The sequence below is a fragment of the Penaeus vannamei genome, chromosome 2 (assembly GCF_042767895.1).
Source record: "Penaeus vannamei isolate JL-2024 chromosome 2, ASM4276789v1, whole genome shotgun sequence".
Classification (NCBI taxonomy): Eukaryota; Metazoa; Arthropoda; class Malacostraca; order Decapoda; family Penaeidae; genus Penaeus; species Penaeus vannamei.
In genome coordinates, this window is record NC_091550.1 from 23,355,485 (window position 1) to 23,373,131 (window position 17,647).

Consider the following 17,647-nt stretch of genomic DNA (forward strand, 5'->3'; position numbering starts at 1 on the left):
CCAGTGAAGGCTCCAACGAGCAAATTCAAGAGCCGTAGGATTAAGCTTTTGCTATAAGAAGGACTTCCGCGTTGAGAGAGCTTTGCCTTTCTTTGTTTGGATCTTTTCTTCTCTTATGAAAAGCTTTGTGTAGGAGAGAGGCAGAGACGCGGCGTCGTGGATGATGTTAGCGTCGTTGTGGAGAAGAAATAGTGTAGGGAGGGAGGACAGGTGGTGCTGGTGATGATGGCGATAGTGCTGGCGGTGATGGTCATGGCGGTACTGGTGGTGGTAATGATGGTGATGGTATTAGTGGTTATGGATGCGTTGATGATGGTGGTTCCGATGGTGACTGGTGAAACTGGTAGAAGTAATGATACTAATAATGATAATAGCAGAAACAAGAAAACGAAATCATCCGCCAGCAAGGAAGGGCGCCGAGCCCCGAGGAGACACCGAGGGACTAGAGCCTCGACGCCGCGAGGCCGAGGGCGGCGCTACTCACCGATGGTGGTGATGAGGATGATGGAGTAGAAGAGGGCGCCGGCGAAGGTCCACTGCTGCGTGTTGAGGTCCTCGGAGCCGTCCCAGCCGTCGTTCTTGATGGCGCTGATGAGGGAGCGCTCGAACAGCTTGAGCCGCTCCCGCACCGACGCCGCCCACATGCTCTCGTTCAGGACCTTCATGTCGTCCGTGATGACCCACAGGTCGTCCGTCACCTGCGGGAGGAAGCGAGGGCGGGGTTAGGGGCATGCGGGAGGAGAGGAGGGAGCGGGGGAACGCAACTAGTAAATATTTCTGATTACTACTTTATTGGTTACTTTTATTTATTCATTTTAATGATCATTTCATCCAGGATATTCATATTTATCATAATTAGCATAGTTATTTTAATAAATTCATATTCCTCAAACTGTAAATAAAAATAACGGACAAGAGGAAAAACGAATTCCTTCAGGCCTTCAAGAAGCACCGGAGCGAAAAGGCTGTCGCCACAGACACGTTTCCTTAGACCTCCCTTCAGTGCTGTTGTTAATGGTATCATCATGATCGCCATGAATCCTTATTAGGATCACTGTCAGACCTTATTCTAACGACTGTAACGAGTATTACTGCCGTTACTATTATCACTGACAGTACGACAACAACAAACATATTCGCCAAGGTCTACATAAGTTTATATAGACCTTCTACTCTACGAGCTGAGATGGTGATGATGACGGAGGAAATAGGAGATGATGGAGGAGAAAGACAGAAATGGCGATAGTGGAGGAAATGAATGTTGGTGGACAAAGATGATGGGGAAAGACGGAGATGACAATAGTGGAGAAAGAGGATAACGATGATGGAGAAAGACGGAGATGACGATGGTGGAGAAAGACGGAGATAGCGATAGTGAAGGAAATGGATGTTGGTGGAGAAAGATGATAGAGAAAGACAGAGATGACAATGGTGGAGAAAGACGATGACGATGATGGAGAAAGCCGGAAATGACGATCGTGGAGGAAATGGATGTTGGTGGAGAGAGACGGAGATGACGATGATGGAGAAAGACGGAGATGACGATGGTGGAGAAAGACGGAGATGACGATGGTGGAGAAAGACGGAGACGACGATGGAGGAGAAAGACGGAGATGACGATGGTGGAGAAAGACGGAGATGACGATGGTGGAGAAAGACGGAGATGACGATGGTGGAGAAAGACGGAGATGACGATGGTGAGGGGAAATGGATGTTGGTGGAGAAAGACGGAGATGACGATGATGGAGAAAGACGGAGATGACGATGGTGGAGAAAGACGGAGATGACGATGGTTGAGGAAATGGATGTTAGTGAAGAAAGACGGAGATGACGATGATGGAGAAAGACGGAGATGACGACGATGGAGAAAGACGGAGATGACAATGGTGGAGGAAATGGATGTTGGTGCAGAAAGACGGAGATGACGATGATGGAGAAAGACGGAAATGACGATGGTGGAGAAAGACGGAGATGACGATGATGAAGAAAGAAGGAGATAACGATGGTGAAGAAAGACGGGGATGACGATGGTGGAGAAAGACGGAAATGGCGATGGAGAAGAAAGACGGAAATGACGATGGTGAAGAAAGACGGAGATGACGATGGTGGAGAAAGACGGAGATGACGATGGTGAAGAAAGACGGAGATGACGATGGTGGAGAAAGACGGAGATGACGATGGTGAAGAAAGACGGAGATGACGATGGTGGAGAAAGACGGAGATGACGATGGTGGAGAAAGACGGAGATGACGATGGTGGAGAAAGACGGAGATGACGATGGTGGAGAAAGACGGAGATGACGATGGTGGAGAAAGACGGAGATGACGATGGTGGAGAAAGACGGAGATGACGATGGTGAAGAAAGACGGAGATGACGATGGTGGAGAAAGACGGAGATGACGATGGTGGAGAAAGACGGAGATGACGATGGTGGAGAAAGACGGAGATGACGATGGTGGAGAAAGACGGAGATGACGATGGTGAAGAAAGACGGAAATGACGATGGTGGAGAAAGAAGGAGATGACGATGGTGAAGAAAGACGGGGATGACGATGGTGGAGAAAGACAGAAATGAAGATGGTGGAGAAAGACGGAGATGACGATGGAGGAGAAAGACGGGGATGACGATGGTGGAGAAAGACGGACATGACGATGGTGGAGAAAGACAGGGATAACGATGGTGGAGAAAGACGGAGATGACGATGGTGGAGAAAGACGGGGATGACGATGGTGGAGAAAGACAGAGATGACGATGGTGGAGAAAGACGGAGATGACGATGGTGGAGAAAGACGGACATGACGATGGTGGAGAAAGACAGGGATAACGATGGTGGAGAAAGACGGAGATGACGATGGTGGAGAAAGACGGAGATGACGATGGTGGAGAAAGACGGGGATGACGATGGTGGAGAAAGACGGAGATGACGATGGTGGAGAAAGACGGAGATGACGATGGTGGAGAAAGACAGAGATGACGATGGTGGAGAAAGACAGAGATGACGATGGTGGAGAAAGACAGAGATGACGATGGTGGAGAAAGACGGAGATGACGATGGTGGAGAAAGACGGGGATGACGATGGTGGAGAAAGACGGAGATGACGATGGTGGAGAAAGACAGAGATGACGATGGTGGAGAAAGACAGAGATGACGATGGTGGAGAAAGACGGAGATGACGATGGTGGAGAAAGACGGAGATGACGATGATGGAGAAAGACGGAGATGACGATGGTGGAGAAAGACGGAGATGACGATGGTGGAGAAAGACGGAGATGACGATGGTGGAGAAAGACGGAGATGACGATGGTGGAGAAAGACGGAGATGACGATGGTGGAGAAAGACGGAGATGACGATGGTGGAGAAAGACGGAGATGACGATGGTGGAGAAAGACGGAGATGACGATGGTGGAGAAAGACGGAGATGACGATGGTGGAGAAAGACGGAGATGACGATGGTGGAGAAAGACGGGGATGACGATGGTGGAGAAAGACGGAGATGACGATGGTGGAGAAAGACGGAAATGACGATGGTGGAGAAAGACGGGGATGACGATGGTGGAGAAAGACGGAAATGACGATGGTGGAGAAAGACGGAGATGACGATGGTGGAGAAAGACGGAGATGACGATGGTGGAGAAAGACGGAGATGACGATGGTGGAGAAAGACGGAGATGACGATGGTGGAGAAAGACGGAGATGACGATGGTGGAGAAAGACGGAGATGACGATGGTGGAGAAAGACGGAGATGACGATGGTGGAGAAAGACGGAGATGACGATGGAGGAGAAAGACGGAGATGACGATGGTGGAGAAAGACGGAGATGACGATGGAGGAGAAAGACGGAGATGACGATGGTGGAGAAAGACGGAAAGGACGATGGTGGAGAAAGACGGGGATGACGATGGTGGAGAAAGACGGGGATGACGATGGTGGAGAAAGACGGAGATGACGATGGTGGAGAAAGACGGAAATGACGATGGTGGAGAAAGACGGAGATGACGATGGTGGAGAAAGACGGAGATGACGATGGTGGAGAAAGACGGAGATGACGATGGTGGAGAAAGACGGAGATGACGATGGTGGAGAAAGACGGAGATGACGATGGTGGAGAAAGACGGAGATGACGATGGTGGAGAAAGACGGAGATGACGATGGTGGAGAAAGACGGAGATGACGATGGTGGAGAAAGACGGGGATGACGATGGTGGAGAAAGACGGAGATGACGATGGTGGAGAAAGACGGAAATGACGATGGTGGAGAAAGACGGAAATGACGATGGTGGAGAAAGACGGGGATGACGATGGTGGAGAAAGACGGAGATGACGATGGAGGAGAAAGACGGAGATGGCGATGGTGGAGAAAGGCGGAAATGACGATGGTGGAGAAAGCCGGAAATGACGATGGTGGAGAAAGACGGAGATGACGATGTTGGAGAAATACGGAAATGACGATGGTGGAGAAAGACGGAGATGACGATGGTGGAGAAAGACGGGGATGACGATGGTGGAGAAAGACGGAGATGACGATGGTGGAGAAAGACGGAGATGACGATGGTGGAGAAAGACGGAGATGACGATGGAGGAGAAAGACGGAGATGACGATGGTGGAGAAAGACGGGGATGACGATGGAGGAGAAAGACGGGGATGACGATGGTGGAGAAAGACGGAGATGACGATGGTGGAGAAAGACGGGGATGACGATGGTGGAGAAAGACGGAAATGACGATGGTGGAGAAAGACGGAGATGACGATGGTGGAGAAAGACGGGGATGACGATGGTGGAGAAAGACGGAGATGACGATGGTGGAGAAAGACGGGGATGACGATGGTGGAGAAAGACGGAGATGACGATGGTGGAGAAAGACGGGGATGACGATGGTGGAGAAAGACGGAGATGACGATGGAGGAGAAAGACGGAGATGACGATGGTGGAGAAAGACGGAGATGACGATGGTGGAGAAAGACGGGGATGACGATGGTGGAGAAAGACGGGGATGACGATGGTGGAGAAAGACGGAGATGACGATGGTGGAGAAAGACGGAGATGACGATGGTGGAGAAAGACGGAGATGACGATGGTGGAGAAAGACGGGGATGACGATGGTGGAGAAAGACGGAGATGACGATGGTGGAGAAAGACGGAAATGACGATGGTGGAGAAAGACGGAGATGACGATGGTGGAGAAAGACGGGGATGACGATGGAGGAGAAAGACGGAAATGACGATGGTGGAGAAAGACGGGGATGACGATGGTGGAGAAAGACGGGGATGACGATGGAGGAGAAAGACGGAGATGACGATGGTGGAGAAAGACGGGGATGACGATGGTGGAGAAAGACGGGGATGACGATGGAGGAGAAAGACGGAAATGACGATGGTGGAGAAAGACGGAGATGACGATGGTGGAGAAAGACGGAGATGACGATGGTGGAGAAAGACGGGGATGACGATGGTGGAGAAAGACGGGGATGACGATGGTGGAGAAAGACGGAGATGACGATGGTGGAGAAAGACGGAGATGACGATGGTGGAGAAAGACGGAGATGACGATGGAGGAGAAAGACGGAGATGACGATGGTGGAGAAAGACGGAGATGACGATGGAGGAGAAAGACGGAGATGACGATGGTGGAGAAAGACGGAGATGACGATGGTGGAGAAAGACGGAGATGACGATGGTGGAGAAAGACGGAGATGACGATGGTGGAGAAAGACGGAGATGACGATGGTGGAGAAAGACGGAGATGACGATGGTGGAGAAAGACGGAGATGACGATGGTGGAGAAAGACGGAGATGACGATGGTGGAGAAAGACGGAGATGACGATGGTGGAGAAAGACGGAGATGACGATGGTGGAGAAAGACGGAGATGACGATGGTGGAGAAAGACGGAGATGACGATGGTGGAGAAAGACGGAGATGACGATGGAGGAGAAAGACGGAGATGACGATGGTGGAGAAAGACGGAGATGACGATGGTGGAGAAAGACGGAGATGACGATGGTGGAGAAAGACGGAGATGACGATGGTGGAGAAAGACGGAGATGACGATGGTGGAGAAAGACGGAGATGACGATGGTGGAGAAAGACGGAGATGACGATGGAGGAGAAAGACGGAGATGACGATGGTGGAGAAAGACGGGGATGACGATGGTGGAGAAAGACGGGGATGACGATGGTGGAGAAAGACGGGGATGACGATGGTGGAGAAAGACGGAGATGACGATGGAGGAGAAAGACGGAAATGACGATGGTGGAGAAAGACGGAAATGACGATGGTGGAGAAAGACGGGGATGACGATGGTGGAGAAAGACGGAGATGACGATGGTGGAGAAAGACGGAGATGACGATGGTGGAGAAAGACGGAGATGACGATGGTGGAGAAAGACGGAAATGACGATGGTGGAGAAAGACGGAGATGACGATGGTGGAGAAAGACGGAGATGACGATGGTGGAGAAAGACGGAGATGACGATGGTGGAGAAAGACGGGGATGACGATGGAGGAGAAAGACGGAGATGACGATGGTGGAGAAAGACGGGGATGACGATGGAGGAGAAAGACGGAAATGACGATGGTGGAGAAAGACGGAGATGACGATGGTGGAGAAAGACGGAGATGACGATGGTGGAGAAAGACGGGGATGACGATGGTGGAGAAAGACGGAGATGACGATGGTGGAGAAAGACGGAGATGACGATGGTGGAGAAAGACGGGGATGACGATGGTGGAGAAAGACGGGGATGACGATGGAGGAGAAAGACGGAAATGACGATGGTGGAGAAAGACGGAGATGACGATGGTGGAGAAAGACGGGGATGACGATGGTGGAGAAAGACGGACATGACGATGGTGGAGAAAGACGGAGATGACGATGGTGGAGAAAGACGGGGATGACGATGGAGGAGAAAGACGGAGATGACGATGGTGGAGAAAGACGGGGATGACGATGGTGGAGAAAGACGGGGATGACGATGGTGGAGAAAGACGGAGATGACGATGGTGGAGAAAGACGGGGATGACGATGGTGGAGAAAGACGGGGATGACGATGGAGGAGAAAGACGGAGATGACGATGGTGGAGAAAGACGGAGATGACGATGGTGGAGAAAGACGGAGATGACGATGGTGGAGAAAGACGGGGATGACGATGGTGGAGAAAGACGGAGATGACGATGGTGGAGAAAGACGGAGATGACGATGGTGGAGAAAGACGGAGATGACGATGGTGGAGAAAGACGGAGATGACGATGGTGGAGAAAGACGGGGATGACGATGGTGGAGAAAGACGGAGATGACGATGGTGGAGAAAGACGGGGATGACGATGGTGGAGAAAGACGGAGATGACGATGGTGGAGAAAGACGGAGATGACGATGGTGGAGAAAGACGGAGATGACGATGGTGGAGAAAGACGGGGATGACGATGGTGGAGAAAGACGGAGATGACGATGGTGGAGAAAGACGGAGATGACGATGGTGGAGAAAGACGGAGATGACGATGGTGGAGAAAGACGGAAATGACGATGGTGGAGAAAGACGGAGATGACGATGGTGGAGAAAGACGGAGATGACGATGGTGGAGAAAGACGGAGATGACGATGGTGGAGAAAGACGGAGATGACGATGGTGGAGAAAGACGGAGATGACGATGGTGGAGAAAGACGGGGATGACGATGGTGGAGAAAGACGGAGATGACGATGGTGGAGAAAGACGGAGATGACGATGGTGGAGAAAGACGGAGATGACGATGGTGGAGAAAGACGGAGATGACGATGGTGGAGAAAGACGGAGATGACGATGGTGGAGAAAGACGGAGATGACGATGGTGGAGAAAGACGGAGATGACGATGGTGGAGAAAGACGGAGATGACGATGGTGGAGAAAGACGGAGATGACGATGGAGGAGAAAGACGGAGATGACGATGGTGGAGAAAGACGGAGATGACGATGGTGGAGAAAGACGGAGATGACGATGGTGGAGAAAGACGGAGATGACGATGGTGGAGAAAGACGGAGATGACGATGGTGGAGAAAGACGGGGATGACGATGGTGGAGAAAGACGGAGATGACGATGGTGGAGAAAGACGGAGATGACGATGGTGGAGAAAGACGGAGATGACGATGGTGGAGAAAGACGGAGATGACGATGGTGGAGAAAGACGGAGATGACGATGGTGGAGAAAGACGGGGATGACGATGGTGGAGAAAGACGGAGATGACGATGGTGGAGAAAGACGGGGATGACGATGGTGGAGAAAGACGGAGATGACGATGGTGGAGAAAGACGGGGATGACGATGGTGGAGAAAAACGGGGATGACGATGGTGGAGAAAGACGGACATGACGATGGTGGAGAAAGACGGAGATGACGATGGTGGAGAAAGACGGGGATGACGATGGTGGAGAAAGACGGAGATGACGATGGTGGAGAAAGACGGGGATGACGATGGTGGAGAAAGACGGGGATGACGATGGTGGAGAAAGACGGAGATGACGATGGTGGAGAAAGACGGAGATGACGATGGTGGAGAAAGACGGGGATGACGATGGTGGAGAAAGACGGGGATGACGATGGTGGAGAAAGACGGAAATGACGATGGTGGAGAAAGACGGAGATGACGATGGAGGAGAAAGACGGAGATGACGATGGTGGAGAAAGACGGGGATGACGATGGTGGAGAAAGACGGGGATGACGATGGAGGAGAAAGACGGAAATGACGATGGTGGAGAAAGACGGAGATGACGATGGTGGAGAAAGACGGGGATGACGATGGTGGAGAAAGACGGGGATGACGATGGTGGAGAAAGACGGAAATGACGATGGTGGAGAAAGACGGAGATGACAATGGTGAAGAAAGACGGAAATGACGATGGTGGAGAAAGACGGAAATGACGATGGTGGAGAAAGACAGAGATGACGATGGTGGAGAAAGTCGGGAATGACGATGGTGGAGAAAGACGGGGATGACGATGGAGGAGAAAGACGATGACGATGGTGGAGAAAGACGGGGATGACGATGGTGGAGAAAGACGGGGATGACGATGGTGGAGAAAGACGGAAATGACGATGGTGGAGAAAGACGGGGATGACGATGGTGGAGAAAGACGGGGATGACGATGGAGGAGAAAGACGGAAATGACGATGGTGGAGAAAGACGGGGATGACGATGGTGGAGAAAGACGGGGATGACGATGGAGGAGAAAGACGATGACGATGGAGGAGAAAGACGGGGATGACGATGGTGGAGAAAGACGGGGCTGACGATGGAGGAGAAAGACGGAAATGACGATGGTGGAGAAAGACGGGGATGACGATGGTGGAGAAAGACGGAAATGACGATGGAGGAGAAAGACGGAAATGACGATGGTGGAGAAAGACAGGGATAACGATGGTGGAGAAAGACGGAAATGACGTAGGTGGAGAAAGACGAGGATGACGATGGTGGAGAAAGACGGAGATGACGATGGTGGAGAAAGACGGAGATGACGATGGTGGAGAAAGACGGAGATGACGATGGAGGAGAAAGACGGAAATGACGATGGTGGAGAAAGACGGAGATGACGATGGTGGAGAAAGACGGAAAGGACGATGGTGGAGAAAGACGGAAAGGACGATGGTGGAGAAAGACGGAGATGACGATGGTGGAGAAAGACGGAGATGACGATGGTGGAGAAAGGCGGAAAGGACGATGGTGGATAAAGACGGAAATGACGATGGTGGAGAAAGACGGAGATGACGATGGTGGAGAAAGACGGGGATGACGATGGTGGAGAAAGACGGAGATGACGATGGTGGAGAAAGACGGAGATGACGATGGTGGAGAAAGACGGGGATGACGATGGTGGAGAAAGACGGAGATGACGATGGTGGAGAAAGACGGAGATGACGATGGTGGAGAAAGACGGAGATGACGATGGTGGAGAAAGACGGAGATGACGATGGTGGAGAAAGACGGGGATGACGATGGTGGAGAAAGACGGAGATGACGATGGTGGAGAAAGACGGAGATGACGATGGTGGAGAAAGACGGAGATGACGATGGTGGAGAAAGACGGAGATGACGATGGTGGAGAAAGACGGAGATGACGATGGTGGAGAAAGACGGAGATGACGATGGTGGAGAAAGACGGAGATGACGATGGTGGAGAAAGACGGAGATGACGATGGTGGAGAAAGACGGAGATGACGATGGTGGAGAAAGACGGAGATGACGATGGTGGAGAAAGACGGAGATGACGATGGTGGAGAAAGACGGAGATGACGATGGTGGAGAAAGACGGAGATGACGATGGTGGAGAAAGACGGAGATGACGATGGTGGAGAAAGACGGAAATGACGATGGTGGAGAAAGACGGAGATGACGATGGTGGAGAAAGACGGAGATGACGATGGTGGAGAAAGACGGAAAGGACGATGGTGGAGAAAGACGGAGATGACGATGGTGGAGAAAGACGGAGATGACGATGGTGGAGAAAGACGGGGATGACGATGGAGGAGAAAGACGGAGATGACGATGGTGGAGAAAGACGGAGATTACGATGGTGGAGAAAGACGGAGATGACGATGGTGGAGAAAGACGGAGATGACGATGGTGGAGAAAGACGGAGATGACGATGGTGGAGAAAGACGGAAATGACGATGGTGGAGAAAGACTGAGATGACGATGGTTGAGAAAGACGGAGATGACGATGGAGGAGAAAGACGGAAATGACGATGGTGGAGAAAGACGGAAATGACGATGGTGGAGAAAGACGGAGATGACGATGGAGGAGAAAGACGGAAATGACGATGGTGGAGAAAGACGGAAATGACGATGGTGGAGAAAGACGGAGATGACGATGGTGGAGAAAGACGGAGATGACGATGGTGGAGAAAGACGGAGATGACGATGGTGGAGAAAGACGGAGATGACGATGGTGGAGAAAGACGGAGATGACGATGGTGGAGAAAGACGGAGATGACGATGGTGGAGAAAGACGGAGATGACGATGGTGGAGAAAGACGGAGATGACGATGGTGGAGAAAGACGGAGATGACGATGGAGGAGAAAGACGGAGATGACGATGGTGGAGAAAGACGGAGATGACGATGGTGGAGAAAGACGGAGATGACGATGGTGGAGAAAGACGGGGATGACGATGGAGGAGAAAGACGGAGATGACGATGGTGGAGAAAGACGGGGATGACGATGGTGGAGAAAGACGGAAATGACGATGGTGGAGAAAGACGGAGATGACGATGGTGGAGAAAGACGGAGATGACGATGGTGGAGAAAGACGGAGATGACGATGGTGGAGAAAGACGGAGATGACGATGGTGGAGAAAGACGGAGATGACGATGGTGGAGAAAGACGGAGATGACGATGGAGGAGAAAGACGGGGATGACGATGGAGGAGAAAGACGGAGATGACGATGGTGGAGAAAGACGGAGATGACGATGGTGGAGAAAGACGGAGATGACGATGGTGGAGAAAGACGGAGATGACGATGGTGGAGAAAGACGGAGATGACGATGGTGGAGAAAGACGGAGATGACGATGGTGGAGAAAGACGGAGATGACGATGGTGGAGAAAGACGGAGATGACGATGGTGGAGAAAGACGGAGATGACGATGGTGGAGAAAGACGGAGATGACGATGGTGGAGAAAGACGGGGATGACGATGGTGGAGAAAGACGGAAATGACGATGGTGGAGAAAGACGGAGATGACGATGGTGGAGAAAGACGGAGATGACGATGGTGGAGAAAGACGGAGATGACGATGGTGGAGAAAGACGGAGATGACGATGGTGGAGAAAGACGGAGATGACGATGGTGGAGAAAGACGGAAATGACGATGGTGGAGAAAGACGGGGATGACGATGGTGGAGAAAGACGGGGATGACGATGATGGAGAAAGACGGAGATGACGATGGTGGAGAAAGACGGGGATGACGATGGTGGAGAAAGACGGAGATGACGATGGTGGAGAAAGACGGAGATGACGATGGTGGAGAAAGACGGAAATGACGATGGTGGAGAAAGACGGAGATGACGATGGTGGAGAAAGACGGAGATGACGATGGTGGAGAAAGACGGGGATGACGATGGTGGAGAAAGACGGGGATGACGATGGTGGAGAAAGACGGAGATGACGATGGTGGAGAAAGACGGGGATGACGATGGTGGAGAAAGACGGAGATGACGATGGTGGAGAAAGACGGGGATGACGATGGTGGAGAAAGACGGAGATGACGATGGTGGAGAAAGACGGAAAGGACGATGGTGGAGAAAGACGGAAATGACGATGGTGGAGAAAGACGGAGATGACGATGGTGGAGAAAGACGGGGATGACGATGGTGGAGAAAGACGGAGATGACGATGGTGGAGAAAGACGGAGATGACGATGGTGGAGAAAGACGGGGATGACGATGGTGGAGAAAGACGGAGATGACGATGGTGGAGAAAGACGGGGATGACGATGGTGGAGAAAGACGGAGATGACGATGGTGGAGAAAGACGGAGATGACGATGGTGGAGAAAGACGGAGATGACGATGGTGGAGAAAGACGGAGATGACGATGGTGGAGAAAGACGGAGATGACGATGGTGGAGAAAGACGGAGATGACGATGGTGGAGAAAGACGGAGATGACGATGGTGGAGAAAGACGGAAATGACGATGGTGGAGAAAGACGGAGATGACGATGGTGGAGAAAGACGGAGATGACGATGGTGGAGAAAGACGGAGATGACGATGGTGGAGAAAGACGGAGATGACGATGGTGGAGAAAGACGGGGATGACGATGGTGGAGAAAGACGGAGATGACGATGGTGGAGAAAGACGATGACGATGGTGGAAAAAGGCGGAGATGACGATGGTGGAGAAAGACGGAGATGACAATGGTGGAGAAAGACGGGGATGACGATGGTGGAGAAAGACGGGGATGACGATGGTGGAGAAAGACGGAGATGACGATGGTGGAGAAAGACTGAAATGACGATGGTGGAGAAAGACGGAGATGACGATGGTGGAGAAAGACGGGGATGACGATGGAGGAGAAAGACGGAGATGGCGATGGTGGAGAAAGACGGAGATGACGATGGTGGAGAAAGACGGAGATGACGATGGTGGAGAAAGACGGAGATGACGATGGTGGAGAAAGACGGAGATGACGATGGTGGAGAAAGACGGAGATGACGATGGTGGAGAAAGACGGAGATGACGATGGTGGAGAAAGACGGAGATGACGATGGTGGAGAAAGACGGAGATGACGATGGTGGAGAAAGACGGGGATGACGATGGTGGAGAAAGACGGGGATGACGATGGTGGAGAAAGACGGAAATGACGATGGTGGAGAAAGACGGAGATGACGATGGTGGAGAAAGACGGGGATGACGATGGTGGAGAAAGACGGAGATGACGATGGTGGAGAAAGACGGAGATGACGATGGTGGAGAAAGACGGAGATGACGATGGTGGAGAAAGACGGAGATGACGATGGTGGAGAAAGACGGAGATGACGATGGTGGAGAAAGACGGAGATGACGATGGTGGAGAAAGACGGAGATGACGATGGAGGAGAAAGACGGAGATGACGATGGAGGAGAAAGACGGAGATGACGATGGTGGAGAAAGACGGAGATGACGATGGAGGAGAAAGACGGAGATGACGATGGAGGAGAAAGACGGAGATGACGATGGTGGAGAAAGACGGAGATGACGATGGAGGAGAAAGACGGAGATGACGATGGTGGAGAAAGACGAAGATGACGATGGTGGAGAAAGACGGAGATGACGATGGTGGAGAAAGACGGAGATGACGATGGTGGAGAAAGACGGAGATGACGATGGTGGAGAAAGACGGAGATGACGATGGTGGAGAAAGACGGGGATGACGATGGAGGAGAAAGACGGAGATGACGATGGAGGAGAAAGACGGAGATGACGATGGAGGAGAAAGACGGAGATGACGATGGTGGAGAAAGACGGAGATGACGATGGAGGAGAAAGACGGAGATGACGATGGAGGAGAAAGACGGGGATGACGATGGTGGAGAAAGACGGGGATGACGATGGTGGAGAAAGACGGAGATGACGATGGAGGAGAAAGACGGAGATGACGATGGTGGAGAAAGACGGAGATGACGATGGAGGAGAAAGACGGAGATGACGATGGTGGAGAAAGACGGGGATGACGATGGTGGAGAAAGACGGGGATGACGATGGTGGAGAAAGACGGAGATGACGATGGTGGAGAAAGACGGAGATGACGATGGTGGAGAAAGACGGGGATGACGATGGTGGAGAAAGACGGGGATGACGATGGAGGAGAAAGACGGAGATGACGATGGTGGAGAAAGACGGAGATGACGATGGTGGAGAAAGACGGGGATGACGATGGTGGAGAAAGACGGGGATGACGATGGTGGAGAAAGACGGAGATGACGATGGTGGAGAAAGACGGAAATGACGATGGTGGAGAAAGACGGAGATGACGATGGTGGAGAAAGACGGAGATGACGATGGTGGAGAAAGACGGAAATGACGATGGTGGAGAAAGACGGGGATGACGATGGTGGAGAAAGACGGAGATGACGATGGTGGAGAAAGACGGAGATGACGATGGTGGAGAAAGACGGAGATGACGATGGTGGAGAAAGACGGGGATGACGATGGTGGAGAAAGACGGAGATGACGATGGTGGAGAAAGACGGAGATGACGATGGTGGAGAAAGACGGGGATGACGATGGTGGAGAAAGACGGAAATGACGATGGTGGAGAAAGACGGAGATGACGATGGTGGAGAAAGACGGAGATGACGATGGTGGAGAAAGACGGAGATGACGATGGTGGAGAAAGACGGAGATGACGATGGTGGAGAAAGACGGAGATGACGATGGTGGAGAAAGACGGAGATGACGATGGTGGAGAAAGACGGAAATGACGATGGTGGAGAAAGACGGAAATGACGATGGTGGAGAAAGACGGGGATGACGATGGTGGAGAAAGACGGAGATGACGATGGTGGAGAATGACGGGGATGACGATGGTGGAGAAAGACGGGGATGACGATGGTGGAGAAAGACGGAGATGACGATGGTGGAGAAAGACGGAGATGACGATGGTGGAGAAAGACGGAGATGACGATGGTGGAGAAAGACGGAGATGACGATGGTGGAGAAAGACGGAGATGACGATGGTGGAGAAAGACGGAAATGACGATGGTGGAGAAAGACGGGGATGACGATGGTGGAGAAAGACGGGGATGAAGATGGAGGAGAAAGACGGGGATGACGATGGAGGAGAAAGACGGAGATGACGATGGAGGAGAAAGACGGGGATGACGATGGAGGAGAAAGACGGAGATGACGATGGTGGAGAAAGACGGAAATGACGATGGTGGAGAAAGACGGAGATGACGATGGTGGAGGAAAGAGACGTCGGAGAAAGAGGCGCCGCCAGTCCGCGGGCTGAACGCGATGCTCACTCACCTTGAGTCTCACCGACGACATGTTCTTCTTGATTTGGAGTTCATGCTCGGCCTCGAGTCTCTCGAAGGTGAAGGCTCCCACGATGGTGTAGCCTATGACCAGCGAGACGAGGCCTATGTGGCTGATGAGGAATTTGACGATATTCTTGAGGTAGTAACCACAGCTATCACATTGCCCGCCTTCCTCGCGCATCTTGTTGCGAATTTGTTTTTCTGGCGCGTCAGAGGCGACCTGGATGCGTGTTTGCCAGTGCTTCTCTTTTTCTCTTTCTTCTTTTTTTATCACTTCCTTTTCTGCTTCTTTCACCCAACTGTATTTACGAAAGAAGTTTTCATTATGTTTTGAAATAGTTTTTTTCAGTTCTCTACGTCCACTTCATGTTTTCTAGGAAGCATCACTAATTCACTATAAGGAGAAAAAAACATTGTTTTGAACGAGGAGGAAGGGAAGAGGGAAGGAAGAAGCATTCCAATCCCTTTAGACTAAACATATCTATTCCATCTTTTGTTCAGTTGTGTCAACATTATGTTGTTTTTTTCATTTGCATTTGCCAAATCAAGAAAAAAAAACATACTGCTGAGAATAAGAAACCAATACATTTTTCTTGTGACGAGAGTAATGGAAGCCTCCAATCATCCTAAACTAAAGCCTTATATGTACTCATTTTCTGCTTCTGTGGCTCGGCTTTCATCGCCTAATCATCGTGTCGACTCCGCGATTCCCCCGCCGAAAAAGGCCGAGATAAATCGCTCCTCCAAGATCATAAAGATTGTTGGAGGGTCTTGAATATGACTGCTGGTGACATCTGGCAATGTGCGTCTCGCGAGGGCTGATCTTCGTTGATAATGACTTTTGACTTGAGGTCTTTCGCTGCGAGACTGAGGAAGGCCCCGGAAGCAGTGCGCATTGTATTGGCCCGCGTGCGCCGGACCCGGACACATATATCTAGAACAATTTGATTGTGATTAAGTTTGCGTGTGCAAATGACCTGTGCTGACAGCCCTAGATTTTATTCTGGAGGGACGAACACAAATGAAACCTTACGCGAGAATCCCGTAGATATCCCCAGAGCTATCCATCTCTCCCTCTCCGCTCGCCCTCCATCAGAAGCCGAGTTTTCCGGCCACAAGAAGTGTGCTTGAAGAAGCCGACACGCGGGAATGATGCATCCCTTCGGGTTTAGTACCGTTATACACCCCGCGACTAAAAGCAAAACAAAACAAACAAAAAACGCCCTGGAGGCCGGCCAAGTTCCCGCTACACGGCTTTGATGTGTTTGCAGCGCCGCCAAAAATATTACCCTCTCGTCACGGCGAGGAGAATCGACAGGAGTTATGGGATGCTTGACGTTTACCTAGAGTGAAAGCAAACAAACACGATTTCCTTCAGGTAAGTTGGCTCGTGACGGCGATTATCCTCAAGCAAAACAGGCAAGGAGTAAACAACCTCAGCGGCCACAAAAGGCTACAGAAATAGCGTCGGCGGCCTCGTTCTGACTGCGACCCTTCCCGGGCCTGTCCCGCGGCGCTCGTCGGCGGGGGCGGGACGCGGCGCCCGGGCAAGCTCTCCTCCTTTCATCTTAAGTTTTGAATTCCTGCTGAAGATATCATCTTTGGTGAATTCAGTAGAATGACATTTCAAACGGATGAATTGCTCTCGACAGTTGAAATATTTCCGTTGTATTTTTTTCTGTTTTTATCTCGACCTAAAATTCCATCTACTCTTGCTATGTCCACTATCCTGTACCTGTCGAATTCCACTCTTTATCGCCGTGTCTATCTCTCCCAATGCTCTGTGCTGTCCTTCGCCTGTACTTCCCTGTCATCTTCATGCTACAATTTTCTTCTATTTTATTGCCATTATCTCTTCTCTTTTTCCGCCATGTTTCATTTCTTTACTTCCGCCTACGTTATCTACTCCCATTCCGGTATCTGCTTATTGCCCCTCCTGCACCTCCCACTCTGACCTCACTTCTCTCGTCTCTCCTTCCATGCGCTCCACTTCCGGAGGGACCTGACCTCCCCTCCCCCATCCGCCCCGTTTGCCCTCGCCCGCGCCGCGCGAGGCCAGAGCGCCCCTACAGCAACCGGAGCCGCGCACCAAATGTGACCAAATACCCGACGAATGCCCAGCCAAGCACGTGTCGAGCGCGGCGACCC

General features: G+C 51.3%; 1 protein-coding gene across 4 annotated transcripts in view; it reads right to left on the reverse strand.

Moving 5' to 3' along the window:
• Positions 1 to 17,647, reverse strand: part of LOC113825347 (uncoordinated protein 58) — a 78,741-nt gene continuing 61,094 nt past the window's right edge. For all 4 annotated transcript variants that reach the window (XM_070131356.1, XM_070131352.1, XM_070131343.1 and 1 more), the window contains exons 2-3: positions 15,489 to 15,893; positions 1 to 698 (exon numbers count right to left, since the gene is read on the reverse strand). In XM_070131356.1, the coding sequence (XP_069987457.1) occupies positions 477 to 698; positions 15,489 to 15,680 (414 nt within the window). In that variant the 5' untranslated portion in view covers positions 15,681 to 15,893 and the 3' untranslated portion in view covers positions 1 to 476. The remainder of the gene's footprint in view (positions 699 to 15,488; positions 15,894 to 17,647) is intronic.